At 53.9% G+C, this 27,094-nt stretch overlaps 1 protein-coding gene and 1 pseudogene across 2 annotated transcripts in view; one reads left to right on the top strand and one right to left on the bottom strand.

The window, feature by feature from the left end:
- Window positions 1-20,008, bottom strand: part of Gpc1 (glypican 1) — a 28,527-nt gene extending 8,519 nt beyond the window's left edge. The window contains exon 1 of one of the 2 annotated variants that reach the window (XM_021159869.3): window positions 19,554-20,008. In XM_021159869.3, coding sequence (XP_021015528.1) covers window positions 19,554-19,719 — 166 coding nt within the window. In that variant the 5' untranslated portion in view covers window positions 19,720-20,008. Of the gene's footprint in view, window positions 1-120; window positions 317-19,553 lie in introns of those variants that run through there. The other variant, XM_085839556.1, reaches the window with a different exon arrangement.
- LOC147006086 (uncharacterized) lies at window positions 2,672-18,957 on the top strand (annotated as a pseudogene).
- Window positions 20,009-27,094: the final 7,086 nt, after the last annotated feature.

Genomic DNA, 27,094 nt, shown 5'->3' with positions numbered 1-27,094 from the left:
GCTCTCCCAGGTCTCAGGTTGAGGGCCTGGCCTAGCCCTCCTCCTGATTACTAAGGTATGGGAGCTGTGCTTCATCCCAGAACCCTGTGGGGACTTTTGGCCTCACAGGCTGAGTCCCACCTGGTTTCAGGGTCCCCAAAGGCCCACAGAGCAGGGCAGTGGCTGACAGCTGGTAGAAGAACAGAAGGAATTGTATTCTGATTCAAGGGTGCTTGGGGGAGTCAAGAGAAAAGGGAGTCAGAGATGGGAGGTGCACACGGAATGCCCCTCCCACTGCTCCCCTACCTGGTACCCTCTGCTCCTACCACTCTGCTTCCTCCTGCCCAGGGCACCTGCCTTTCACAGGGGCTGCAGGTCCTGGGAAACAACATGTTATTAAGCACCCAACCTCAAGAAAGGGCTGGGTTGGGGCCCAGACAGCTGGGAGCTGCAAGCCTAGGTCCTGCCCCTTGATCTGCATCCATTGATTCCCTTCCTTCTAGAGTAGGGAGGGCTGAGCAGAGATTATCCACCTGCAAGCAGGCTACAGCACAACAAGGTGCAGGGCCTTCTATTTGCTCTGCTCTGGGCCATGGCCTGCTGGGCTGAGGTGATACGCCACATCTCTCTCTTTGAGTGGTGGGGTTTAAGGGTTACTTCTCTTAGAGGGGGAATCATGGGGGGGCACTGTAGAGGATGACCCATCTCTGACTCCAGCAGTGAGTGGGGAAGCAGCTCTGGGGATGGAGGCTTCAGGTATCAGGATGGGGCCATCCTGGGCTCAGCTGGGACAGGGGCACTCTGCATGTGCAGGTCAAAGGTTTTAGGTGGAAATATTGAGGACCAGGCTGCACAACAGAGCACTGGCAAGAGAGAGGTGGGCACAGCCTTACTGGCCCCTCCCATGGTTCCCGCTCCTCTGACATCCTTCTCCATCTTAGTGGTCCCAGTTGCCACCCCTCACCACATAGACAGAAGAACGAAGCTGAAACAGGAAGAAGTTAATTAAGGACACACACTCAGAAACAGAAACTCGCCCCACTCCACGGCAGGTTCTGGATAAATGAGACCCATGAGACTCTTGGCCAGCTACTATGAGCACACCCCATCCAATGGCCTCCCCTGCAGCCCCCTGGCTCTGCCTGGCCACCTCACCCAGCCAGCCCGGTGACCTGCGTTGTTCCAGTTGCCCCAGCACCGCCCCCGTCCCTCCCTCCCTCCTCGGACAAACACGGGAGTGAAGACACGGAGCCAGAGCCTGGGCACCGGCCTGAGGGCCCCGGGGAGGCTGGGTCAGGCTGCCCAGAAGCCCATGCATTGGCAGACCTGCTTGCTGAGGGTCAAAGATAGAGGAGGCTTCTTAGCTACCTGCTGAGACCCAGCCCAACTGGAACCACAGGTGCTCAACATCAGAACAGCTAAGGCAGGCTCTGCAAAGCTCTCTACACTTCCAGGAAAGCACTGGAGTACATCCCCATCATAGGAACCGTCTCTCCGTTCTACCCTAAAGGGATGAGCGTACCAGCAGCTTCCTCCTTGCCAGCCCTGAAGATGGGTGGGAGTGGAGCGGCAGTATTGTTCCCCACTGACCCCGCCCATCTCTCGCAGAGTTGGTTTCATTTTTCCAGATCTTTCCCTCCTGGGTTTTTGGGGGGCACTACCCTCCCCTGGCACTCACAGATTTTATTTGGGGAAGGGGGTTGTTTGTTTATGGCAGGTTTCCCCCACCTTAGTCCCTTTTCTAAGTCTTGCCCCCAACCCCAAAGCCTCTCAAATTCCAAGACCCCTGCTTCTTGTGACATTTAGCGTGGCAACCCATTGCAGCAAACCCATGGGCAGCAACTGCTCATTTACCTCCTCCTAAATCTGGCTGCTTGCACCCCATCCCCGGCCCCCCACTATTCTCCAGAGCAGACAGCAGCCTGTGGCTTCCTACCTTTCAGGGTCACACCCTCCTGCCACCTGCTGACAGCTCCAGCTCCTGCTCCTCCCTCACAGAGGCAGCATCCCTCTTGGTCATCATCCACAGTCACCCCAGGACTTTAGCAGAGTCCAGCATCCTGATGCTACCCACAGACATCTCTGACCTGACCTCCCCTGACACTTCAGGGACCCAATGCCTTGAAACCCTCCACCTTCTGAAGATAATGCAGAGTCATGCTACCCCCCCCTGGTCCATTCTTCCAGAAGCTTCCTGTACTCATGGGGGAGACGCAGAGTGGAAAGCCCACTTCCTTCACGGTCCCTAAAACACTCCAGCTGGCACGGCTTGGGGGAGTGTAGGGGCATACAGAGTATAAGCTCTCAGCACCGCAGATAAGGGAGAGGCACAGGCTACACTCCCCTCCCCAGCTGCTGGCTCCTAGAGCAGGCCTTTCTGTTGACCGGTGGGTTAGAAGTAAACCAGCCCTCTGTGCTCCTGGGTTTTCCAGCCCCAGAGGCTGAGGGTCTCCAGGACGTGACAGCCTGGAGCAAATGGCCCAGCTTTCTGGGGGACTACTCACTGTCCAGGCTCCAGGGGGGCTTTCACCACTGCTTGCTCCTGTTCCCCAACAAACCTGTCTAGTTCCCGGGGGTCACACCCGAAGGAAGACATTTCAACTCCATCTCTGAAATTGGAAAAGCATCAGGCACAATCCCCTCCCCGCCCCCACCTCACTCCCAATACTTTTCCACCCTCCTGGATGCCTTCATGATTCCCGAGCCCCTGCCTCCAGTTCACCCAAATGGCAACATCACCAAGAAGAACCTCCATCACGAACAGGGACCCCCTAACTGGGGGGCATCGGCTGCTGGCACTTCTATGGACTCGGTGGGAGGGGTCATCTCCGGGCAGGCAAGGGCTCCTGCCAGCTGCCTCTCCAGCATCAGGCCAGGCCCTGGGCGAACAAAGCCTGGGCGACACCTGCAGCTCCTACCGACCGCTGCCTCCTCCGCAATGGGGATGGTTCTGTACAGCTGGAGCCGGTAAGATAAGCCGGAGCTGCAGATGCAGGCGCCTGCTCTGGCGCCGCAGTGAGGAGGGGGCGCTGGTGCAGTGGGCGCGGCTGGTGCGGAGAGCTGAGTGCTGCGGCAGGCAGAGGGGGGCATTTGGAGGGGGGCTGCGGAAAGCGGGAGATGGAGGGAGAGGAGAGAGGGCGATGTGATTGGCGGGGAAGGGGCTTGCCGCAGTGGGCGCGGCAGAAAAAGGAGGGAGAAAAGCGAGCGCCAAGGCTGTGGCGGCGGGGGCGGGGTGAAAGGGGGGATGGGTTCAGTAGAGGAAGGGGGACTTACTGCGGGAAGGGGGCTGCGGCAGCCTGAGGGGGTGCAGAGGGAGGAATGGGGTAGAGAGGAATATCTAGGATGGTGCAGCACAACTTTAGGGAGATGGGGATAGGATGGAGGTGGGAGCTGAGAGACATGAGTGGACATCAGGGCTGATGACCAAGCTCTTGATGGGAAGGGAATGAGACAGAGATAGGCTGTAGTGGGGGTACAGCTGTGAGAGAATGGAGCTGAAGATGAGAGGTGAACGCATGGAGGAGGGGGAATGCAGACAGGAATGGTGATAGAGATGGCGCCTAGCAGACGTAGCCTAGTACCAGCTTAGCGGAAACCCTCCTGGCCTTAGAACCCCTTTCCCCACGGCCGCTCCAATAGTGTCCCCAGCTGTGGATGCACTCCGGATAGCAAGGGCGATTCCAGCGCCAGTGAGTTGGTCTGGCAAATGCAGAGCAGCAGAACTCAGCAGGAAAGGCCAAGATGAGGCTAAGGGGCGCCGGCGTGGCATGGTGGATCCCACAACCTAGGGCAGCAGGGCAGTGGCAGTCTCACTGGTGCACACGGCTGAAGGCAGCTTCCTGGGACGCACCTCCTCCCGCAGCCTTCACTGGCGCGTCAGCACCGCCCCCGTCTCCCTGGAAACAGTAGGCGGCTGCGGACCCCCCCCCTCCTCCCCCTTCGATCCACGGTGCTGGCATTTCGAAGGACTTGTGGATCAAATCTCTGCCTTTGGGCTACTAGCCCCAGCCCAGAGGTGGGGGTGGGGTGTATCTGGTGCTGTGGCTCATTGGCCTCAGCAGGGCACATACTCATCAGGAACTAGCTAGAGAGGACCATGGATGGCTAGACCTGGAGAGAGACTGCTAACTGCATTGAGGAGGTCCCTCTCTGGTAGAACATCAGATCTCCACTGCTGGGCACTCAAAGGTCACCGCAGTGTCCCAGTCCTTCCTATTACTCCCTTCCCTGAGAACCCATCCTCAAAAGCCCCTGCCTCCAGTTCCCTGATACACTTCTCTTAGTCGTGCCAGCCAACCTAGCTCCAAACGCTACCCAGGCTGCCTCTTCATCTATGCTCCTGGCCCTCCTGGGACAAGGGCAGCTCCCCAACCCTGTTGATCATCATCCCCTTTCCAATCTCTGATTCCAGATGGGGAAAGCCACTTACTCACATTTCTTCCTTGAAATGGATGGGTGCCCTCAGCCTTCCTAGTCAGTCACACTACTGGGGACACAGGAATCTTCTGGGCAAACAGCTGCTCAGCCAAGGGGGCTTTGGATCCAGCAGACTCCCAAATAGATGCTCTCTAAACTGCCTGCTCAGACCACCTCACCAGTGAATGCCAGGTAGGAGGTGCCTCAGCATGGTGAAAGGTCCCACTGGGGCTAACGGTCTTGCCCCAGTGCCTATGGTTTCTTGGTACACATTAGAGATGAAGAGGACCCTGTGTTCATGTCTACCAAGACCACAACTTTTTGAATTGGCAGCAGGGCAGAGCCCACTCAGAGTTTGTAGTGTTTCATCACCAACTCAGTGAAACTCAACCTGGCTCTCTCGTTCACACCCATGTGGGTCAGGGTGGCGATTCAGTCAGGAAGTATATAAAAGGGAGGGTTCGTGCCAACTGCCCCCCGGCTCTACAGCGTTTTCTCATCTAGCTGGCTCACCGGTCCACTTCTGGGCCCTGTCTGGGCCACAGGGCAGCTGAGGAGACCTGTATGACAGACTGGGTCTACTTCCTCAGATGTGTCTACATGGACTAAAGAGACTCAGCCCCGTAAATACCAAATTGGCAGAGGTGGTAAAGAGAGGCCATAACCCAACCAGGATGGAGCCCAAGGCAGAAGCACCAGGCTACTGGCTGCCTGGCCAGCTGTTCCTACTGGTCTGGCAGCCATCCTCCTGGGCATATCCCTCACCTCCCTGCAAAAGTTGTTTACCTCCCCTTCCCCAGAAAGCTCCACTTCCTTTCTTTCAGCTCCACCCAGCAACCATGCTAGCTCTCATGCTAAAATATGTATAAAATATAATACATATAATAGTCAGGGGCACCTTAGACTGGTGTGGACATTTCTGGAACAAAGCTGCTGCTATAACCAACTCAGACCTTCCTCCAAGCAGGTCCAAGAGGCAGAGCAGCCAGCATCTTGTGGTATAAGGGAAACCCAGAAGAGGAGTTCCCATCCACGAGGGCTCCTACTCCTAGCACGACATGGTCAGTGCCATGCAAACAAGGGTCTGGGGTTAGAATCACTTCATCTGTCTATCACTGACCTTGGTGGCATACAGACAGTCAAATCGGCATACCCAAGGTCACACTGGCTGGGAATGGCCACGTGAGCAGTGCTGGCCTCCCTAGATTCTCATCCCAGGGGAATTCCTGGGTGGAAGGCAAAGACTACAGCAAGAGTCAACATGCTCTGCTGAGAGGCAGTAGTCTCGACAGCTTCCCTAGGCTGGGCTGTCCTGACAGCACCTCTGCCCAGCAAGGGCATGCATGTGGCTTCTAGCTGTGGTCCCATAACTCCCTGCAAGCACAATTAGAGGAGGGTAGCAGGGAACTTGGATGCCAATTATATTTGATTTTTTACGCGTGTGTGTGTGTGTATCAAATAGAGCCCAAAGGTACAAATGGATGTTTGAATGAACAAACTCTTAACTATAAAATGGAATATTGTTCTGCTTCAACGAGGGAATTCTGACATGCTGTGAGATGGCTGTCATGCTCAGTGAAAGAAGCCAAGTGAGGTCCTTAGGACTGACAGAACCAAAAGAGACAGAGAGTGAAACTGTGCATGTCAGAAGCTGAGGAGAGGAATGGAGTATGTGTGTGTGTATTAGTTTTGACTTTCAAGTTGACAAAATCTAGACTCATCTGGAAAGAGAGCCCTAGTGAGTTCTTATCTAGATCATGGCCTCCTGTGGCCATGTCTGTGGGATCCAGTCCACTGTAGGTGACACCATCCCCTAGGCTTGAGCCTGACCTGTGGAAGAGCGAAGAAAGCTAGTTGACAGCAAACAAGTCATCACCATAGGTGTATCTGCCTCTCTCTGCTCTTTACTATGGATGTGATGTGTCCAGATGTCTCAAGTTCCTGCTTCTGACTTCCCTGTAACGATGGACATGTAAGTCAAACAAACCTGATTCTTCCCTAAGTTGCTTCGAGTCAGGGTACTTTTACAACAGCAACAAAAATAAAACTAGAACAGGGATCAATGTTTAATGGGGACAGAGGTTCAGTTGGTGACAACACACCATTCTGAGAAGCCAGTCATTGTCTACCCACTGGGGTGGCCTGCCTTTTCATGGCTGTGTCTTGCAGTTCTTTGTGGGGGTGCACTGGCTAGTTTTATGTCAACTAGACACAGGCGAGAGTCATCAGAGAGGAGGGAATCTCAATTGAGAAAATGACTCCATAAGAGCCAGCTGTAAAGCATTGTCTTAATTAGTGATTGATGGGGAGGGTGCATTGTGGATGGGGCCTCCCTTGAGCTGCTGGTCCCGGGTTCTATAAAAAAGCAGGTTGAGCAAGCCACGAGGGAGCACACCGGTAAGCGGCACCCATGAGTCTGCATCAGCTCCTGCCTGCAGGTTACTGTCCGGTTTGAGTTCCTGTCCCGACTTCTTTCCATGATGAAGAGCGATACAGAAGTACAAGCAGAATAAACCCTTTCCTCTCCAACTTGCTTTTTGCTCATGGTGTTTCGTCGAAGCCATAGGAACCCTAAGACATGGGATGTGATCTAACTGAAGTCACTGTCACCGGTGGGCATCCACCCACAAGCACACAGTTCAGCCGGGATGACTGAGGTTCCCAGAAGTGATGTGACTCACCCACATCAGACCCTGGGGCCCGCTGAGCTCCTTCCCCCGGCCCAGGCTTGGCTGGTGTGTGAGACCTCTGGAGCTCTCAGGCAGCCAGCCAGTATTCCTAGGGACACAGACGAATGCTCGCCCATAAAACCAGGGCTCCATGGGCCTTGCTGGAGTCAGATGTGGCCACTGCACTGGTCAGCAAAGTTCCTGTCTGGTCCTGGCCAAGCTTTCTGAAAATGAGATCTCAGGCTGCTGGGCAAGGGTCTGCAAGGTCCTGCTAGGAGGCCATCCCTCCTGTTACTGATGACAGTCTCACAACTCAGCCCAGAAAGGCCCCTCCCAACCCCAAGTGCTCCTGGGACTCCTACCCAGCAGGGTTTTGTCACTGTTATTTGCACAGGCCCTACTCCCCAAAGCTCAGACTCACCCTCTGTACTCTAGGAGCAGGTGGCATCATGGGACCACTCTCTGCTACCTCAGTTCTCATCCCTCCTCAGGGATGCTCACACAGCTATCTACTGAGGTGACTTGGTCCCACCTTGTCTACACTCAGGCTCTTGCCAGTGACTGCTGGCAGGCAGAGGGCTGGCATAGGGATCCGGTGGGTGACACGGCTGTGTGTGCATAGGGCTCAGGGCAGGCATCTTGGATCCCTGGAGGTAGACAGTTGAAGGAAGGAGCCATGCTTCCCTACGGGAGTATCAGGACTGTGTCAAGGCCTGGGATCCAGGACAGGGAAGGCCTCACTGCTTAGCTGCTACCTGCCCAGGCCTGGCAAGAAGCTGGTCCTGTGACACGCTCCTGTTTCCTCCTGCCTTTCCTGAGACCTGAGGTGTTCCCATCCCTCACCTCCATTGGCTTCTTTTCTAAAAGTCAGCTCCCACTTTTCAACAGCAGCCCTGAGAGTGATTGCTGGCCTGCTACCCACACAGCCCTGTCTCTACTGCTGATGTATCCTGGGGACACTGTCCTGGCATGATGGCTTTCCATGATGGGACCAGTGAGCAGTAGCTGAGTGGCTGACATGACTTCAGGAAGGAGCACTGTAGGACACTGGCTAGGTCCTCCCTGCCCTGTGGCTCCTCAGCCTCCCTGGATGCCTGGATGCTGATTCTGTCGCTCACAGCCTGCCTGGAAAAAACAGCACCATGGAGGACCCAGCCTCCCTGTTTCCCAGGAGCTCCTCTGAAGGCACAATACAGAGCCCAGCAGCCAGCCCACAGTCACACAGCCAAGTGAGGGCAAAGCTCGCTCTTGAACTAGGTGGATTAGCTAAATCCAACAGATCAGGCTTGGATTCAGTGAGGATGTTTCTCAGTGTTCACTGCTGGCTAATGGGCACTGAGCAGGTCACTCTCCTGACATGGTTCTCAACCAATGGTGTGACTTTCTCCAACAGCCTAGCCCAACATTCCTTCTGAGTCCAGTGTCACTGTGCCACTGCACACAGCACCCACAGCCCAAGAGCACCCATCCATATGCCTTCTGGTCTCCACTCTGCATGGCTCTGATGTCACCATACTGACTGACCCCAGACTGCCCACTCTGCCAAACAGAAGCCCTGGAAGCCTGGGAACAGAACTTGGCTGCATCCTGACACCCAGAATGCACTGTGTCTTCCAGGGCAGCTTGGGGATCTCTACTCCAAGGAGGCGCTAAGGCACCCAACACTGAATTCACAGAGCTGTCTTCTAGCCCTGCCCTACTCTGAAGACATTTGCCACCTTTGGTGTAACTACCACCCCCGTGTTGGTTAATATATTCATTTGGCAGGGTTCAGGATCATCTAGAAGATAAACTTCTGGGCAGGCCTGTGAGGAAGTTTCTAGATTGCATTGAAGTGGGAAGACCCATCTGACATGTGTAGTAGTATCTCTTGGGGTTCAGTGGTAGAACACTTGCCTAGCATATACAGGCTGTGGGTTTGATCCTGTCCTGGCTAGTATTATGACAACCTGACACAAGATAAGTCATTTGGGGAAAAGGGAACCTCAGTTGAGAAAATGCTTCCATAAGAATGGCCTATAGTGCAGTTTTATAATTAGTGATTGGGGGCTGGAGAGATGGCTCAGTGGTTAAGAGCACTGACTGCTCTTCCAGAGGTTCTGAGTTCAATTCCCAGCAACCACATGGTGGCTCACAACCATCTGTAATGGGATCTGACGCCCTCTTCTGGTGTGTCTGAAGACAGCTATAGTACTCATATACATAAAATAAATAAATCTTTGGGCTGGAGAGATGGCTCAGAGGTTAAGACAGCTACAGTGTATTTACATATCATAAATAAAATATTTTAAGAAATAAAATAAAATTAGTGATTAATGTATTATGGATGGTGTCACCCCAGAACTATTGGAAAGTCTTAAGGAACAAGCCCTAGGCAGCACTCCTTTATGGCTTCTGCATCAGTCCCTGCCCTGTTTGAGTTCCTGACTTCTTTGCAAGAGTGTGACCTGAGGGGTGTAAGCCAAAACAAATTTCTTCCCAAATTGTTTCACCGTGTTTATCTCAGCAATAACCTAAGACAGACCTTCAGTGCTGTAAGAAAACAAACCAAGAAGGCAAGCTGAACCCCTGAATTTAGGAGCTCTTGACTGTGGATACAATGTAACCAGCTGCTTCAAGCTCCTCCCACTGCATCTTCCCAATCCCAATTTACCTCCCCCTTGAACTGTAAATATATTTACAAAATAACTTCCTTCAATTGCCTTGTCAGTTTCTTGCAGCGGCAACAAAGTTGTTATTATACCCTCTTCTTCTTACCCCATCTAGCCTTAACCCTGTGACTAGACCCTTCTCTGGCTCCACCTCCTGGGTTTTGTTATCAGCTGCAGGCTTTTGCCAGAGGTTCAGCCACAGTGTAACAGTGCATGATCCTCATCCCCACCTCCCACCCTGTTGAAGGCCTGCTCGCCTACCTTCTAGTTCCTTTTTCATGACTTCTCTCTGCTCTCTCAATACCAGGCTAGACTCTGCTACTCTATGTTCTTGGGTTTGGCTATAAATCCTGCTGAGTTTTGTAGGAAACAGAGGCTGGTTTCTGAGGTCGACAAAAAGCTCTAAGGGCCCAGCCCAAGGCAAGAGTCCCACCAGATGAATAACACAGAAGGCTGGGGCCATCATATTGTGACTCTGCAGGTGGCTAGAGCTCCCCCCCCCCCCAGACAGGGTTTCTCTGTATAGCCCTGGCTGTCCTGGAACTCACTTTGTAGACCAGGCTGACCTTAAACTCAGAAATCTGCCTGCCTCTGCCTCCTGAGTGCTGGGATTAAAGGTGTGCGCCACCACGCCCGATGTGGCTAGAGCTTCTTAAGCCACCTCGATGATATGTCAAGAGAAAGCCAAGACTGCACTGCAGGACAGTAGTCTGGGAGTCCTGGACTTGTCCTGTGCAGCCTAGGGTTGGGTCACTTCAGCAGGTGTGTGGCTCCAAGGCCCTCGTTTCTTAGCACTTCGTGGTGCTGGGGACAAAACCCAGGGCCTTGCATGTGCTAATAAGCCAAAGATCCACCATGGAGCCACACTTGTAACCCTCCCTATACTTATTGTTGTTGTGTGTGTATGTGTATGTGTGGGTGCTGTGCTCATGGGGAGGTCAGAGCATAACTCTGCTGTCAATTCTCTCCTGCTTTTACCCGGGTTCTGGGGCTCAAACAGGTTTTGAGGCTTGTGCAGCGAGCACTTGTATCTGTTGCATCATCACAGTGATCTCCCTGCACTTTTAAGTGATCTGTGCAACATCTGGTTGTGAGTCAAGCAAGGCCATGCTCAGAGGCAAACTTGACACATGCCAGCCTTCAAGGACCCCATTAGCTGCACAGCCTGAAGAGCGCTCTGTCTGCCGCTAGGTATCAGCACCAAGAACAGCACCCAGCACACAGTAGGTGCTCTGGCAGCACCCCTAGAGGTTTTAGAGTACCCCGTAACCCTGCCATACATCACCACTGTCCACACTGGTGATCACACTCATTTCTTAGCTCAGCCCTCGGAATGGCAGGCTCTCTTAGTCACTCAGCTGGATTTGGGCTCCGTTCTGAGCCCCAGTGCCATCTGGTGGAGGCTGTCAATTTTTCAGAGCTGGGTTTAGTTTGGAAGCATGAGAAGGCTACGGAGGCCAAGACACTTGGGCCTTCTCTTTGACCCGAGGAACTAGCCTCCATCTCCCACAAAACTCAAAGAGCGTTTGTTGGAACACTGCAGAACACAGTGGTGTGCCCTTCCCTGTGAACACACCATGTTGTGAGACCTGGTAGCTGGTTTACTGTTCACTGGAGTTTCAAACTTACGGCAAGTGTGCTATATTCTAAGCTATCTGCTACAAAAGTAAAGGCACATGAAAAATATCAGTGGTTTTTACACTGGTCAAGCCCCAGGTTCTGTTATTCCCAGCCTGGATGGGAGTCAGTCACCTTACCCACATTCCTGAATGCTGAGTTTCATTTGTGTTCCTATAAGGACCCCGGACTTGCACTAACACTTTAATGCCCAATTGTAAGCCTTTGGATCCAACTCCACTTCCTCTCCCTACCCAAGGTCCCCCTGACTTTGGTGAGCCTACACCTCCCACTTAAGTCCTTCTCATGGTGCCACTGGAGTTTGTGGAAGATCCTAAGAACTCACAGAGAAGAAAGCTAAACATGGCACCCACGAACTGCTAGGAACAATGCATTACCAAAGTTCCACACGGTGGATTCTGGTCAGGATTATCACATCACTCATAGAGGGCGTGCCCAGGGTATCTGACCTATGGCCATCAGCCCAGAGCCCCATATGAACACATGCTGGGTAAGATGTGCCAACTTGGAGTCCTAGGATATCAGGATGTACAGAGAGTTCTGGGTACTGTTACAAGAGTGTAGGAGGGACAGAAGTTAGGAATGGTGAATTACTAGGGATTTTGGTAACTTACTAAGAATTACAGTGAATTAGTAAGAACCTTCTCCTTCTAGATAACTGTGTGGTCCAGTGTGTCCCGAGCTCCATGACAACTGTAGATGTGTAAACGTCTGAGCCAACCCCAGCAGCAGGTGGCATCATCTTTCTCCCCAGAGACTGACAGATGGTCACAGGTGGGTGGGATGTATTCCCTGTAGCCCCCAGAGCCTCTGATGGGCACTTGCAGCCACGATGCTTGAGGACACACTCAGACGTCACCATAGGTCACCTTCAGATTGGATTCTGAGGACCACAGGTAGCCACAGACAATGAAGATGCCCCGGTCACAACAGGAGGGATGGCCACCCACAGATAACCGTCTGGGATATGGTCAACAGCTATCTTTAGTGGCTGGGAATCCTTCTGAAGGTGTTTCTGAGGCTACAGTAAGCCAGAACGGCCTATGGGGAGGTGAGCCACCTGTTCAAGGTCTCATCAGCGCCCTCCTGTCCCACATCTGGTAGTATTGCTACTCGAACACACCATCCTCACTAGAGGCTGGTGGGTTTACGACCACTGTAGTCTGAGGACTACTGGGTTTTGGGGGTGGGGGTGTCTGGAAGTCCTGACTCAATTTCTCACTAGATCTTAAACATGTTGAGTCAGGGGCTAAAGGAAAAAGGCCTTACAGCCTGGCCAGCTTGGCTTAGGCATCTGGGACCAATAAAAGGCCAGCTCTGATCTTAAAAGATCTACCTGGGTGTGGCCAGCTGAGGATGTGCCGAGTTTACACCTCTGTCCCTTCAGTCAGCTAGCCAAGGCCCTTTAGGACACGCTCCCCTAATCTAATCTTTCCAGTGCTGGCTTCTGATGCCTTAGTCCTCTGTCCCTTTTTGCACCTGAGGGAGTCTGTGGCTCGAGAACTCTATCTCCGCCCTATGGTCTCACTCTTGCAGTGTGGACACTATTTCAGTACCTATGAGACAGGCTTACTTAAAGGTCTCCTCAGTTTAAATAAGGCAGTGTGAGTACCCAGGTTAGTACCACGAGCTGGGACCCACACAGGCACTTGCCAACTCTGGGCTGGGGCACTGACTTACTCAGACTATAAATAGGAACTAGTCAGGGTATCAGACCTCTACAGAGGCTCCACCCTGGCTTAATCTCTGGGACTCAGTTTCCCATGTACATGCTAAGCAGTGCTCTGCCCACCAGCGGCTTTGGAGCACTCATCCCCTAGGTAGATTACAGGGCTTCCTTTCTGAGCCACCCAGACACAGGCCCTAGCACTGGCTAGAGGCCAACTGAGCTCGCCTCATCCACCTGTGGTGCCCACACAAAGACATACCATGTTGACCTCCTGGCACTGGCCTCCGGGTTCGGTCCACAGAGGGCCTGCTCTCGGTCTGTTTTCCTCTCTGTCCTGGCCCTGGCTTCCCAGGGTTGGGGGAGATCGGGCAGATGGCCAGGGAGCAAGATTGACGGAGCCCCCAGGGGCTGCCCTGTCACCTGGCCAAGTCCTCAGGATCTAGGGAGCGTTTTGTACAAGTGAGCAGCAGCCTGTTTGGCTGGCCCTGGCCCCGGGGGAGACGGCCTGTTTGGCATGCTTTGGGGCTTTCCACCAAACCCAGTCTTGTTCCCGCCCCTTGCTCTCCACTTTCCTTGAAAATCTGTCCTAGGGTTGAGCCTCCCATCTGGCTTGACTCTTCTGTTCACAGGTGGTCTGTCTGAGGACCTCTGGTGCCACTGACTGCCAGCCAGGGGTCTTCAGACTACAATCCTGGTTCTGTGACATACCGCAGAGATGTTTCACTGGTTAGCAGTTATGGGTCGGGCCACTGAGGGAGCATTGTTAGACCTAGCATATCAGCAAGAAAACCCTGGCCTGCCACCATGGAAGGAAGGTCTTCTGGGGAGGCAGGGGTCAGCCACGGGGAGAAGCTCTGATGAGAGGACTTCAGGCGGGCAAGGTAGGTGGGGAGAGGTGTGACTCTGAATGAAACAGAGAGCCGAGATTTCAGCAGCCGGACAGAACATGCTGAATCAGCACCGAGAATGCGATGTAGACATCATGGGGTCCTTCCTTGTTGAGTCCCCAAAACCCCGTACATGCGAGTATGATTCCCCCATTCAAACTCAAGAATATTTGTGAGGTTTCTGCAGACATTAACTATTAAGAGTATATGAGCGGGCCCTAATCCAAGACAACTGTTCTTTTTAAAACTGTGTTTTTATAAGAAGTTTAGAAATAGATATATGGGAGAAGCTATGCAAAGATTAAAGTGTGGGTTTTTAAGCCAGGGACACCAGCACATCTCAAGGATGCTGGGAGACGCTGGGCTCATGTTCTCCCTCCGCTGCACAAAGGGAAGACCCTGTCTGGTGCCTGGCCTCAGGCTCCCAGTACCCCAACCATGAAGCAATGTCTGCAGTCACATCTTCCCGTTTGCTGTGCTTTGGTGCTGTGGTTCTGGAAATGAAAACACTAGGATTTCCAGGGCTGGTCCCCTGCTTGGCACACAGGGAGAACTTGGGAGTGTTCACCATACAAATGGACCCAAGACCTGCTCAGGTGAGATTCAGAGCAGGAGTGTATATGCCTGTCAGGGAATGTTGGGGACAACAGTGGCAGAGGTGGCCCTGGGTGAGCACAGGAGGGACTGATCTAGGGGGATGGAGTTATATGCCAGGGCAATGAGAAGCCAGTGGAAGATAATACTGAGGGCATAGGCAGAGGAGAAGCTGAGGGTAGGTGGCTCCTAAGGGAGTCACCAAGGATTCTTGTCACTCAATGGGGTGGCAGGGAGTTCCCCTCACACTCAAGAGCTTCCCTGGCATGGGGTGCTGATGGGCAACAAGTTAGACATATAGGCACCCCTGGCTCCCCCCGTGTTCTGGTAAGAACCCAGAACAACAGCCTCTTCATGGTGTGGGTGGTGGTGGTAGAGCTGAGTTCAAGGAAGAGAGGACCATATCAACCCAGGGAACCATGCCTCAAAACATATGGGAGAATTTGAGCATTACAGGTGCCGACCCAGGCCTGCTCTTAATCACCACCAAGAAAGGCTGCCAGCAGGGCATCAGCAAGGTGCTTGGGTTCCAGGTGAGAGGCAACAGCCTAAAGCCACTAAAGGACATGGGTAGCATCCAACGCCACATGACTGTGCCCACAGTCAGGGTAGGTCAGGGCTGGACAGAGGCTCGAACTTCATGAGCGGGGGGTGGGGGGGGGTGGTGGTGGTGGTGGTGGTGGAGGTGGGGGCTCTGCTTATGTTCTGACATAGCTAAGACTCTGAAATCCCTCCTGACCCAGCCTGAAGAGGACAGTCTTGTTTAAGGAAGAGTCCACCTGTCCCTGCAAGTGACAGCCGGACTACAGGACCCATGGTATAAATGGAGGTGTGTTTCGCACACTGGCTGAACCTACCTGGCTCTAAAGTGCATCCCCGCTGCTTGGCTGGCATACATGACAGTAAAGCCCCAGTACTTTGGTGGGTGAGGTGAGAGTAGGCCTGTCACTAGAGACTTGCACTAGTAGTCTAGTGTCACTATCATTGTCAGAGCCCCTACCATATTCCTTGGCTAGCCCTGTGTACAGGGCGTCTGCCAACAATTCTTTTGGGACCTGGTCCCATCAAGATCAGCTTGCCTCTCCCAGTTATTGACAATCTGAGGTTCTGTCCTTGGCCCACAGGAGGCAGTCAGGATACCTCTGTGCACACTTTGGGTCACCCCTGTTATATGTCTAGAGCTAGGGAAGACATATAACAGTTATATCTATATAATGTCAGTTAAAAGAATTTCTAGATCCTAAGAAGGAGCCAAAGCAGAGAGTCAGAGAACAAAGAGTAGCTGAGAGGCCCACAAAACCTGCACTGCAAAATCCTACTTCAGGTCTCCAAGCTGAGACAGCACCATGCTTCCAGAACACAGAGCCTTGGAAAGGAGGTCTGCTCCGGCTTTACTGAGGAATAGCTGCCAGCACAGGCTTTGACGTTTGTCAGACAAGGCCCTAAGAACGGTATGTGGCCTCTCTGGCCTTGATGTCCTCTTCTCTCCAGTGGCTCACACAGTCCCTCTCACCCAGTGCTCTTGGGGTAGTTGTGAAAATGCCTCTTTGGAGCCAGTTCATCAGGAACCCTCTCAGCTGATGGACACTATCACCTGTGCAGTGTGTGCTGACTCTGCAGAAAGCCTCTGGAGCCCAAGAGAGGAAGTTTCCATGGAGAAACAGGATGGCCTGTCCAGCACGAGAGCCGCAGTGCTACAGCAAGGACCCAGGTCATTGCATCACGCAGACGGCCGTGCTGGAACATGGCTCCCTTGGGCACACGTAAGCCCGACGACCGTTGTGCTGGGGATGATGAAAGTCAAGCTCTAAGCAGCACACTAGGGTATGAGGACCACCCCAGGCTTCAGGCTGAGCCACACAGGGGTGTCTCTTCCTGGGCAGAATAGGGTATGCAGATACTTTCAGTTCAGGGTGGCGAATGTGCCAGTGACTTCTGAGAGCCACAGACCTTAGTTGGCTTCTGTAGAAAGTCAGACAACTCCTAAGAGGTGGAAAGGGCATACAGGAACAAGAGGACTTTGGATTCCAAACTACTGTACAGAAGGCCAAAGCTCACATAGAGACTTAGAGTCCTGCTGGGAGCTTAGTGAATAGTCATTGTGGGGTTTTGGTATGAGGTGCCCACCTTAGCTGGCAGGCAGGCAGGAACACTGTGATTTTAGGGCATCGAAGCTTGATAGTTTTAAGTTCTTCTGATGCCCAGCCCCTACTCTGCCCAGGCTGGGGACCCTAAGGAGGGCTGTGCGCACTCTGCTAAGGCCATCTCCACCTTCCACCTCCAGGCTGCAGTACAGCTGCCAAGAAACACGTGTTCATCTGCAGTTGTTTATAGAGAACCTACTTGGTTGTGGCCAGTGGCCTTGGATGGACTTTGTGTTGACAACAGAGACCAGGCAGGGGTAGTCTCTGACCCTAGAATCCAAATGGAAAACCCTGGTACAGAGCTAACCACACAGGGTACACTTAGTAACATGGCCCAGAACAGTCCTGCCAGCTAAGAGAGACTTGCTTGCCCATGGCTGTGATGAAGCAGTGGGCTCCTAGCAACCTCACCTAGACCTTGCTCCCCAGCAGGGCCCTGGCACAGAAGGAGGATACCACTGTAGTGGCTGCCTCCCCTGGCTAGTTCTCCTCTACGGAATGGGACAGCTGTCATCACTGCTGCCTGGAACGGCCATCCAGAAAACTAAGCAGTGCCTTCAGTGAGGAGCCAGCCTCTTACCTACAGTACTGTTTGATAAAGGGGAAGTCTCCTGCTATTTCTGGTCCCTAAGACTCAGGGGCAGGAAAGGACATCCATTTGCCCATAAGCCACTCTTCCTCTCTCCTAACCACCCAGTGACGACTCCAGTTGAACCTCAGCAGGCACCTATCTCCTGGGGGTATTCCCATATTTCTTATAAGTAGGGATTACATAGGAGCTCCAGGGAGGACTGCGCCATTAGGGGCCACCAGAGGGCGCCTGGTCCTCAGAGTCCAGGTCTGGTGGCACAGAACCAGACAGGACCCTGAGCTTGGCTGCCCTTTGGGCTACTGCTATCTTAGGAGGTCACACTGTTTCTCACTCTACATGCTAATACTCTCTTTAGTGCCCTGGGGCTTGAAGGTATTCTCCCACTCTGAGGGCTGTGAGGTGCAGCCCACGGGGTTCCAGAAAAGTGTGGCACCAGTTCTGAGGTGCACCAATAGGGATGATGGGAAAACATAGGCCCCAGCCTTGCATGTCAATAAATAGGGTGTCTCTGAACAAACACTGGGCCCCAACCAGTATGACTGCTGTAATTCTGCAGGGTGCCTACACACCCCAGCTGGATGGGCATCTACGGCTGTCCTCACAGACATCAAAGCCTTTTGCTTGTCTTGTTCCTAATCCCCCACATTCCCCAACTGCAGGGCAGTAAGAACCAGGCTCTCTGGAAGGACCACACCTCTGCTTCTTTATTTTGCCCTCTCGCTGCCCTTGTCACTGCCTACATTGCCAGTCCCTGCCTACTCGGGCACAGTAGCTGTGGGTGGGTACAAGCTCAAGAAGGTCTCCAAGAAGGCCTTAAGATGGGTGGCATATCCATGCCAAGGTAAGATGTAGGCTGGAAGGCCTCAGGCTGGTATGTGTGCGGAGCAGGGTACGTCTGGCAGGGATAAGAGATACACAAGGATGTCAGGGTATATGTTCCTATTTCTGTGTGTTTGGAGGTGGGTAGAGTGAGCAGGGCACCAACCAAACTATACCTGCTGCTGCCAGGCACCGGGTGACAGTGCCCAGAGAACTGTAGGAGGTGGCTTTGGCAATGGCAGGGCTGTATGTAGAGAGAGGCATAGAAAGGCCTGTTCTGAGGGCATTTGAGAGGGAGATAGTCAAGAGAGACTCAGGCCATGCAAGGTGTCTTGTGGGTTCTGTCTCTCCCCAGAAACAGGGTTCTCCATGGCTGGCTATTTACTGCCATTCCCAAGCAAGTTGAAGCCACAGGCCACCCCTCTGGGCAATACTCTTACTTTCCTCATTCAGAGTGCCTACGACACCAGTTGAGTTTGGCTTCTAGTCTGTGAGCCCCCTCAGTTTCAGAAGAACCCCACAGCAGGAATTCCCTGCTCACCAAGGCCCTGGTGTTAAATTTTTTATCCAGGAAAGCTCCCCACAAATTTAAGAGCAAAGCCTGGGGCTTGGGAGGTCCTTGGGACATTGCATAGGCGCTCCAAGCTCATAAAGATTCGGTTCCCAGAGCTCCTGAGGCAGCAGGGAAGGGAAGGGAGGGGAAGGGCTGCTCTCAGCAGCTGCAGGGCCGAGGCCGCCGCCAGGAGGGCCGCTCTTCTTACAAAGAGATGACAAGGCCCCTGGGCGGGATCCAAGACGCCGACCACCTGCAGCTGGGCTCGCAGCTCCAGGCGGCCCGGAGCGCCCGGTCAGACCACGAGTGTGCTAGGATAGGGGCGCTGGCGGGCACAAGTTCCTAGGCAGGAATCCCCTCGAGCCCTGGGGTCCCCTGAACCGCGCAGCGGGCTCACATTTCCTTAGAACCCAGGCTTGAAGTGTAGGATCTCCCCATAAATCCCACCTAGGCGGCTCCTGCTGTGGATCCGCGTAAATTCCTAAGCAGAACCCTTGACGCCTCTGGGAGAGGTCCGCATAGAGAAGTTCCTAGCCCACTGCAACCGGGATATGCGACCCAATAGACCGTCCCAAAGCTACCGCTTGCTTCGCCGCAAGGGCGGCAGGCACGCTGTCCCGGAGCTGGGATTGCTGCCCCGCCGGCACAGTGGGCCAAGCTGGGGACCAAAGACGCCCAGCTCCAACCCTAACCCAAAGGGAGCGCAGATTGCTATGGGGAAGGGACTCTAGAGCGTAGTGACTGGGAACTGGGCAGCAACAGAGCGGATCGGAGCTCGGAGGCGAGGGCCGTGGGGTATAGACCAGTTGAGGAGCAGGAGGCCACTCCAAGTCCAGGCGGCGGGTTCTGGCGCCCGGAGCTAGCTGCGGCGCGGGTAGGGGCCCAGATCAGACCTCCCGAGTGCTAGGGTCCGGTGCCCCCGGACGCAGCGCCCTTACTCACCCGAGATCTCTGCCTGAGGCACATCGCTCAGGCTAAAGCCCTTAGCCCCGTAGATCTGGCGGACTTCGCTGCAGCTCCGACTCTTGCTGGCGGGGTCCCCGCGGGCGCAGACGACCAGCGCGGCGGCCGCGCACAGCAGCCACCAGCCTCGGGTCCGGAGTTCCATGGCGGGGCCCGCGGCTCCCTGGCCGCCGGTGCGCGCCTCCCTCGGTCCCGGCCGGCCCGCTCAGCCCAGTGTGCGCGAAGGGCAGAGCCAAGGTCCCAGCGCGCGCCGCTCGTGGTCCAGAGGCGGTGGCAGCCGAGGAGGCGGAGACAACAAAAGCCGGCTGCGGCTGCGGCGCGGGGAGCTAGGCGCGAGGCGCGAGGTCCGGCCGCTCAGTCGGGCCGCCTAGAGCGCGGCGGGCGAACGCGCAGCCCCGGCTCGGCGCCTCCCCCGCCGCCCGCCCGGCCCCACGGCGGCCGCGGAGAGGGGCAGGGAGGGGCGGGGAGCGCGGGCGGGAAGAGGGGAGCGCCCGGGCGGGGCGGGGCGGGGCGAGGCGGGGCACGATCGGGGCGCACCGGGCGCCCCTTCGCTCTCCGGAGGGAGAGAGGGAATGCTCTCTCAGCCCAGGCGATGTGCTCCGTTGCCTGGGTGAGATGGGAGGCGGGGCGGGGGGGAGAGCCGGGAGTGCAAAGGCCGAGTCCGGGGTCCCCTAAGGCGCCCCCCCCAGCCCAGCACCCAGGGCGGCGGCACCACCTGTGGGGGCGGGGGCAGGGCGAGGGGGGGCAGCTGAGGCAGGGCTTCCCTCGCCGGACGTGACATCACGTCCTCCGCTGGCCAATCAGGAGCTTCCCCGCCCCCAGCCGAATTCGGCATCTCTTTGCTCCTTTACATCCTTCACCTTACCGGCTTGCTCTCTTAGCGCTTCTACTACTCAGTCCTGGTCCGGTCACTTCCCTACTCACCTGCCGCCCCCTACCCCCCAGCAACAACTCCTACATCCATACGCCCTTTCTAGCCGCCCCTGCGCAGCTCCAGTTCTCGTCTGACGTGTTTTGGAGGAGGATGAGGGGGCTGAAAACTGGCCAAAAAAAAACTAGCCTTCATCAGCTCAGATGACTTCAGTTGATGCAGATTGCCAGCGACTGTTACGCTCCTTCTTCGTGACTGTTTAGGTGCTAGAGCAATGGGGCAGAGGCAGGTCTGTAGGCTTGGGTGCAGCGTGGTAGGTGACCTCTGGCAAAAGGGATAGAGTGAGGAGTTAATGTTGGGCAGCTCAACTCCAGGCCAGGTGTGGCAGACCAACTGTCACGCAGCTGCAGGGATGATTGTGGGGAGAAGGGACCCTACTTGGGACCTACCTGGGAGCTGGCGATGGTGCTGGGTCTGGAGTTTCTTGCTTGGCTGCTGCCGGGCAGCACTGTCCCTCCTGCTGTTCCCTTTATCCTATGAAGAGGCCATCATAGCTGAGGTTAGACTGAATCTAGATACCTAATCTGGGAATGGGAAGAAAACGAGAAGTGGTTTATGGTTGAGAGTCATAGATTACCACTATGTGTCAATAGAGTGCAGCACTCTTGGATTCAGCTGAATCAGGGCTTTGCAGGTTTGTGGCAATACCCCCAATCACCCATGCCTCAGGATGTCCCTCCCATCAGGGGTTCCCAAACTGTCGTTCTGTCCACCTTAGGGGGTGGGTTTCCTGTCCTAACTCCTAGGAAAGTGATCCAATTAATCTCTGCAGTCATTGCTTGAGAGTAACAATGGAAAACCAGTCTAATGGAGCAGATATCCTCACATCCCTCCACTGTAACACTGCTCCTGACTCACGGACCCCTGTCCACTGCATGTCCTGGCCAGGACAGCTTGGATCCCTGTCACTTTTAATAGAGGACTTGTGATGGCCAGGGCTCCTACTTGCTTTCTGTGTTCTCCATGTGTTCTGGCCTCTCAACATGCCATCACCACTGAATGCCTCTTTGTAAATTGACCAGCCTAGATAGTTCCTTGGGGTAGGCTCAGTGTCTGAGCCATTTCTGGACCCCAAAATGGCAGGTCTTTAGGCTATGGCCTTTGCTATGATGCTGTATAGGTTGGCTGTCTTTTCTAGGGAAATCCTTATCACTGTACCCGCAAAAGAACAGCATAGCACTTTCCCACAGGTCACACTACTGGCAGCCAAGATAGTGCTCCAAAGTGGTGCTCCTCTCCATACTGGAGTCTCCATAATCTTGAGGAACCACGTATGTGAGCAGCCCAGGGGCTGACTAAGGAAGCCTGAGGGGAGCATGTAAGGACTGGCAGGTCCCCAGTAGCCTTCCCTCCCTTCCGGGGTCTCAAACCTGGGATGGAAGCGGCCTTAGTGCTCCCAAGAAGGGGTCCTTAGATGTGTTTGTCATGCCAAGGCCAAGTTTCTCTTCTCACTTTTACTGATCAGGACACTTTACGAAAGGTAGCAGAAAGCTGTCAGAGAGTGTACCTAGTTAGGTGGCACCTGAGCTAACTCACCTGCCTCAACCTTGACTGAAAGGAAATAAACCTGAGACTCAATGGTGAGTGTCCACCTTTTACCAGCTGCGTGAGCAGCCCGGATCACAGCAAAGCATCCACATCTCCTCTGGAGGTGGGAGGAAGTGCATTTGGGATATACCAAATATGCAGGAGATAATCTGCTCCCTCCATGCTGAGTGTTGTCTTTTGAGTTCACAGAGGTCCCTCTGTCTCAACCCATAGTCAAGGGGCAGGGAGGCACCTAGGCAACCAGTCCTCTCAGTCCTGAGTAGGCAGGACCTGTCAGCCTTGGCAATAAAAAGCAAGGAGGCTGAGCAGGAAATAATTGTTCAGGCAGCCGGAGTTGAAAGGACGTCATGGCAGAGGGGACTCTGCTGAAGCCATCCAGCTGCAGTCAAGGTGACAAGATCTTGGGAGGAACAGAGTGAAGATGCTGCCCACCCCACCCCCACCTCCTGGGGCCTCTGTTCAGCTGTGCTTACCCATGCAGCTTCCTTCCTCGTCACCCCCACCCAACCTACCAAGAAGGGAGACTTGATACATTTTAGAGTAACAGTTGCTGAGAGGTCTTGAATCCCAAAGTGCTGGCAGCTGGAAAACGGTTATCCCTGTGATGAGAGCTGCTCCCAGCAGACCTTGCCTTACTTGCCTCTGTATGGCCGGCTGCAGAGTTATAGTCACATATGAGGCAACACAAGCAACAGCTTAGCTGTCCCTCAGCTGAGCCGTGGCATCGCTTGACGCAGGTACCTCTAGGGCAGTGGATGTCAAATCCAGGGTTTTACCTGGTTAGGGCTACCTCCTGTGGCGGTTCAGAATGGAGTTACAATGAGAGATTTTGGGAGGATGGGTGCTGGAACCACTGTATGACCAGTAAACGGGGATGCCTTGGGGTCCTTGCCTGCCCAAAGTGGGATATGAGATAGAAAGCAGAAATGAATGAGTAGAAAACCAACCTAAAGGGAAACTGCATTCCTTCAAGCCAGTTGAAGCTATTTTCTATATTCACAGAGTATGAAACTAAGGTGAGGGGGCCAGCAGAGTGCTTGGCCCCAAGCACCTAGGTTCCTCCATAAGAGTCCTGAAGGGATCTGGGGCGGGGTGGGGGGCAGGGTACTGAGCTCTGACTTCTCAGAGGGACTTAGGAACAGGCTGGAGATCTGTTGATTCCTACCAGGCCTACTGTCCACCCCCATTCCTTCCCCCTCCCCTGTTTCCTGTGATTTGACACTACCTCCCCCAGCTGGTGGAACCAACATGTTTCATGTTCTCTCTGGCTTCGTGATCATCCTTCAGTCAAAGTCACTGCCATCTGTTACAGGTACAAATTGGTGCAAGCAGGGGCCAGAGGCATGGACTAGGCTCAGGAGACAGGTGACGACACTTCGACCTCGTAGGAGGAGGTGTGGCGCCTGGGAAATATGGAAAGCCTAGGGTGCCCATAGCTCTGTAGCGAGCCCACCCTGGGCAGCACCCTGAGGAAAGAAGCAGATGCTATAGGGAGTCTGGTGAGAGGAAAGTGGGCTCCAGGGGCAGCTGGCAGCATGGAGGCAGCATAGGCGATCAGGACAGCCACCTCTCTAGAGATGTCTCAGCAAATGGCATCAGGATCTCTGCCAGAAGGAAGCAGAACCCCGAGTGGCCCTGTAGAGCCTGGGCAATGGACCGAAAGAGCTGTCCCTCCCACCTTTTGCTGACTCAAGAACGATATAGCGTTCTATGCCTTTTCTCTCCAGGTCTGGAGGAAATTCAGTCTCATTACTGTGTTAGGTCAGGATGATATCCAGGATTTCATACAGGGCTCTCAGACCAAGATAGGCCTAGGAGATTGCCCCTTTGTGGGCTCTGGAAGGTAGGGTGCTGTCTCCCCATTTACTTAAATAAGTTCCCAGAAAGTCCTCCTAGTCCTAGGTCAGGTCCCAGGACGGAGATGCTGATCTTCAGGTCTGCATTTTGGGGTTGCCCTCGCTTCCCGGACTTGACGGCTGCTGGCGTAGGCATGAGTGCATGGGGTGCATGAGATGCAGGACAGAGACAACACAAACACATCCTGCTCAAGGGTGGTCCTACCTGTACTTACCCCCTGCTTGCCCCAAACCCCTGCCTGCGGGCGCTCCACATCAAGGCAGCACTCTGGCAGCTGCTCAGCTCTGCTGAATCCCAGGTCCCTTTGATCAGCCGGAAGTCTGGGCATGTCTCCGTACCCAGGCCAGCTGAGAGAAGGCCTGCTCAGACAAGGTTGGGCCACCCATACGGGCCGCAGCTATGCCCCCACAGAAGCCCACTTCTGCCTCTGTCTGAGTGCCCCAGCAGGAGATGATCCAATATACTCAGCTCTGGGCTCAGCTGTCCTTGTATCCCTGGAACCATTTTCCTGCTTTGCTGCCCTGACTCTGAGACAGGTCCCTGAGGAGAGAGGGAACTTAGACATGAGTACCCAGGCAGGTCTGATGTGCTTGGACAAAGCTTTCACATGGCGGACAGGTGCAGGGGAACCAGTGTGCCAGTAATCTCAGGGCCTTGGGCAGTAGGAGCGGGGCTGTCCCCCTGGGCTCGTCTGCTTTCCTTTCTGTACGTGGATTCTGCCTGCTCCCTGTGAAACTCTTCTACTTAGACAGCTGCCAGCTTCTGATCCATTCTTCTGCAATCCGGGTAGCCTGATTGTTCATTTTGTAAAACTAACATCAATCAGAAGCCTACAGGGACTCTGCCTGCAGAGCAAAGGTCAGATCCCTGAGTGTGTGGGACAGAGGACAAGAGCCCCATCCACATCTCTAGAGGGGCATTTCTACTGAGCCAAATGCTTTACCTGTCCCCCTCCCCAAAATTCCAGCTTCTTCCCTGAGAGAAGAAGGTGAGGTGTCACAGTGCTTCCAGCATTAGAGGTTTGGAATAAAAGGGTCTTGTAGTCATATAGGTAAAGCCCCTGAAACCCCAAGAGCATGGAGACATTCTTGCCTCTGGCCTGCGTCACTTGTGTGTGATGGACATGGCTCATAAGCTGACCTGGATCCCCACTTATTCTATGTTCCAAACAGCCATTTCTGGGGTAAGACCCATTATTATTATTATTATTATTATTATTATTATTATTATTATTATTATTATTATTATTATTTTAGGTGGGGTTTCTCTGTGTAGTTCTGGAACTCTCTCTGTAGACCAGGTTAGCCTACGACTCAGAGATCTGCCTGCATTTGCCTCCTCCCACATTCTGGGATTAAAGGGATACACCGCCACCACCAGGTGGGTACAGCCAATCAAACATACCTGGTAAATAGCTATGGAGATGAATGCTGTCTGGTGGGTTAGGCCTGGCACCCCCACCCCCCACAGTGAACTTCCATTTGCTTTAGGAAGAAGCCCATGGACATGTAGAACACCCACCACCTAACTCCTTGGGAGCTCCACTGTTGTTTAAAGTGTGGCCTAGAAAGTCTAGCCATATTGCTTCAGTATATGTGGGTCAGGGTCAAGGTATCTGGTAGGTCTCCATGGCAGTCGCATGCACTCTGAGCCTGCTCTGGGTAAAGCCGTCCACCAACAGGAGTTTAGGTAGAACAAACCCTCTCCCCCAACCACCACACACACATACCTCATCTCCTGGACAATGCTACTCTCTGACCTTTGTATACATCCACAGATAATGACCTCACTCAGGGCCAGAACACTAAAGTAGGTGCCATGTGGCAGCTCAGTAGAGACACAGCCACTCTGAGCAGTGTCTTTCTTCATGGTTATTCTGGACATATCTGTCCCTGGTGAGGCTGTTATGGGACTCCTAGCTGTTGCTCCCAGGATTATCCCTAGGGAGAGTTACCTCAGAGCTGAGCTGGACAAGGGAAAGGGACTAGGTAGGGTGTCTTCATCTCCCAGCCATGGAAGGCAGAGAGCAGGAGTGCACATCCACCTCCATCTGGGCTAGGAGCCCCAGGCCCACTTGGGAGGTGTCAGTGGCCTCTGAAACCCTTGCTGGCAGCTCACAGGCTGAGGAGGACCCAGGCTTGCACTGGGTCAGGACTCAGGTCTGCACTGTAGGCACTGGCCTAAGGCAGGAAGAGACAGGCCCATAAGGTAGAGTCTTGTTATAAGGGGAGGCACCACACGGGTCTGGAGAGCAGGTTGTACAGCCTTAGTAGGTGAGCTACAGCCCTATGTCATATGTATTCCTCTCTATAAGGGCACCTTTGCCAGGTGGTCTCTAGAGGGCAAGAACCAAGAGCAGTGGACCTGAACAGGTGGGGTGCACAGCTTCTTGACGCCTGGAGGAGAGACAACAGGGTCTGCAATTTCTGTGAGTGCTCCAGGAAAGGGGATGAGAGGGTAGCCACACTGAGGGACTTGGGGTGGGCAATACAAGGATATTCCAGGATCCTGGATGGGTCAGGGAGACTGGTCTCATCCAACAGGATGCAGCTGGAGGTGGAAGAGAATTCCAGCTATGGCGCTGGGTGTGGGAATGTTGCTCACAAATAGCCAGTGGCCAATCCATGAGGAAGAGAGGGGAATAATACTGAAACCAATCTCAGTTGATGATTTTAGTCCAAGAAGCCGTTATCCACAGCCTATGGCAATGGCCTGACCAGCAGTTAGTTAGCCAGTAGCCAAGCCTGGCTGTATGCCCTAACCTTGATTCAAACCACTCTTGCTGGGGAGAAGGTAGACACAGGAAGTGGAGTGCCCTTCTTAGAGGCGATAATGGCATTGATAGCTGGCCTGACCCTTGACTCTTGTCTTCTACTGATAGTCTGGCCAATGTGTCTTTACAGAAACAGGCAGATATGACAGCCTCATTCTTCCTGAGAGCCTCATGCCAAAGTGCTTTCTTTCTTAAGGTGGACTGGATACTGATGGAGGTGTGTTGGCCTGTTACAACATCAGGCACCAGCCACTTAGGCACCTGAAGGAGACCTAGGATGTTACATGGATAGCCACAATAAAGTCTCCATGTTAAAGCTGGAGAGTCAAATCAAAACTTTACTACAAATCTATGGTCATCCAAACAGACATGCAGACTAATGCCTTGAGGGCACATCTGTGTTCCTCTGTG

This window comes from Mus caroli, unplaced genomic scaffold (assembly GCF_978045245.1).
Source record: "Mus caroli unplaced genomic scaffold, Mus_caroli_1 scaffold_1, whole genome shotgun sequence".
Taxonomy (NCBI): domain Eukaryota; kingdom Metazoa; phylum Chordata; class Mammalia; order Rodentia; family Muridae; genus Mus; species Mus caroli.
This window is presented reverse-complemented; position numbering and strand designations above follow the sequence as displayed.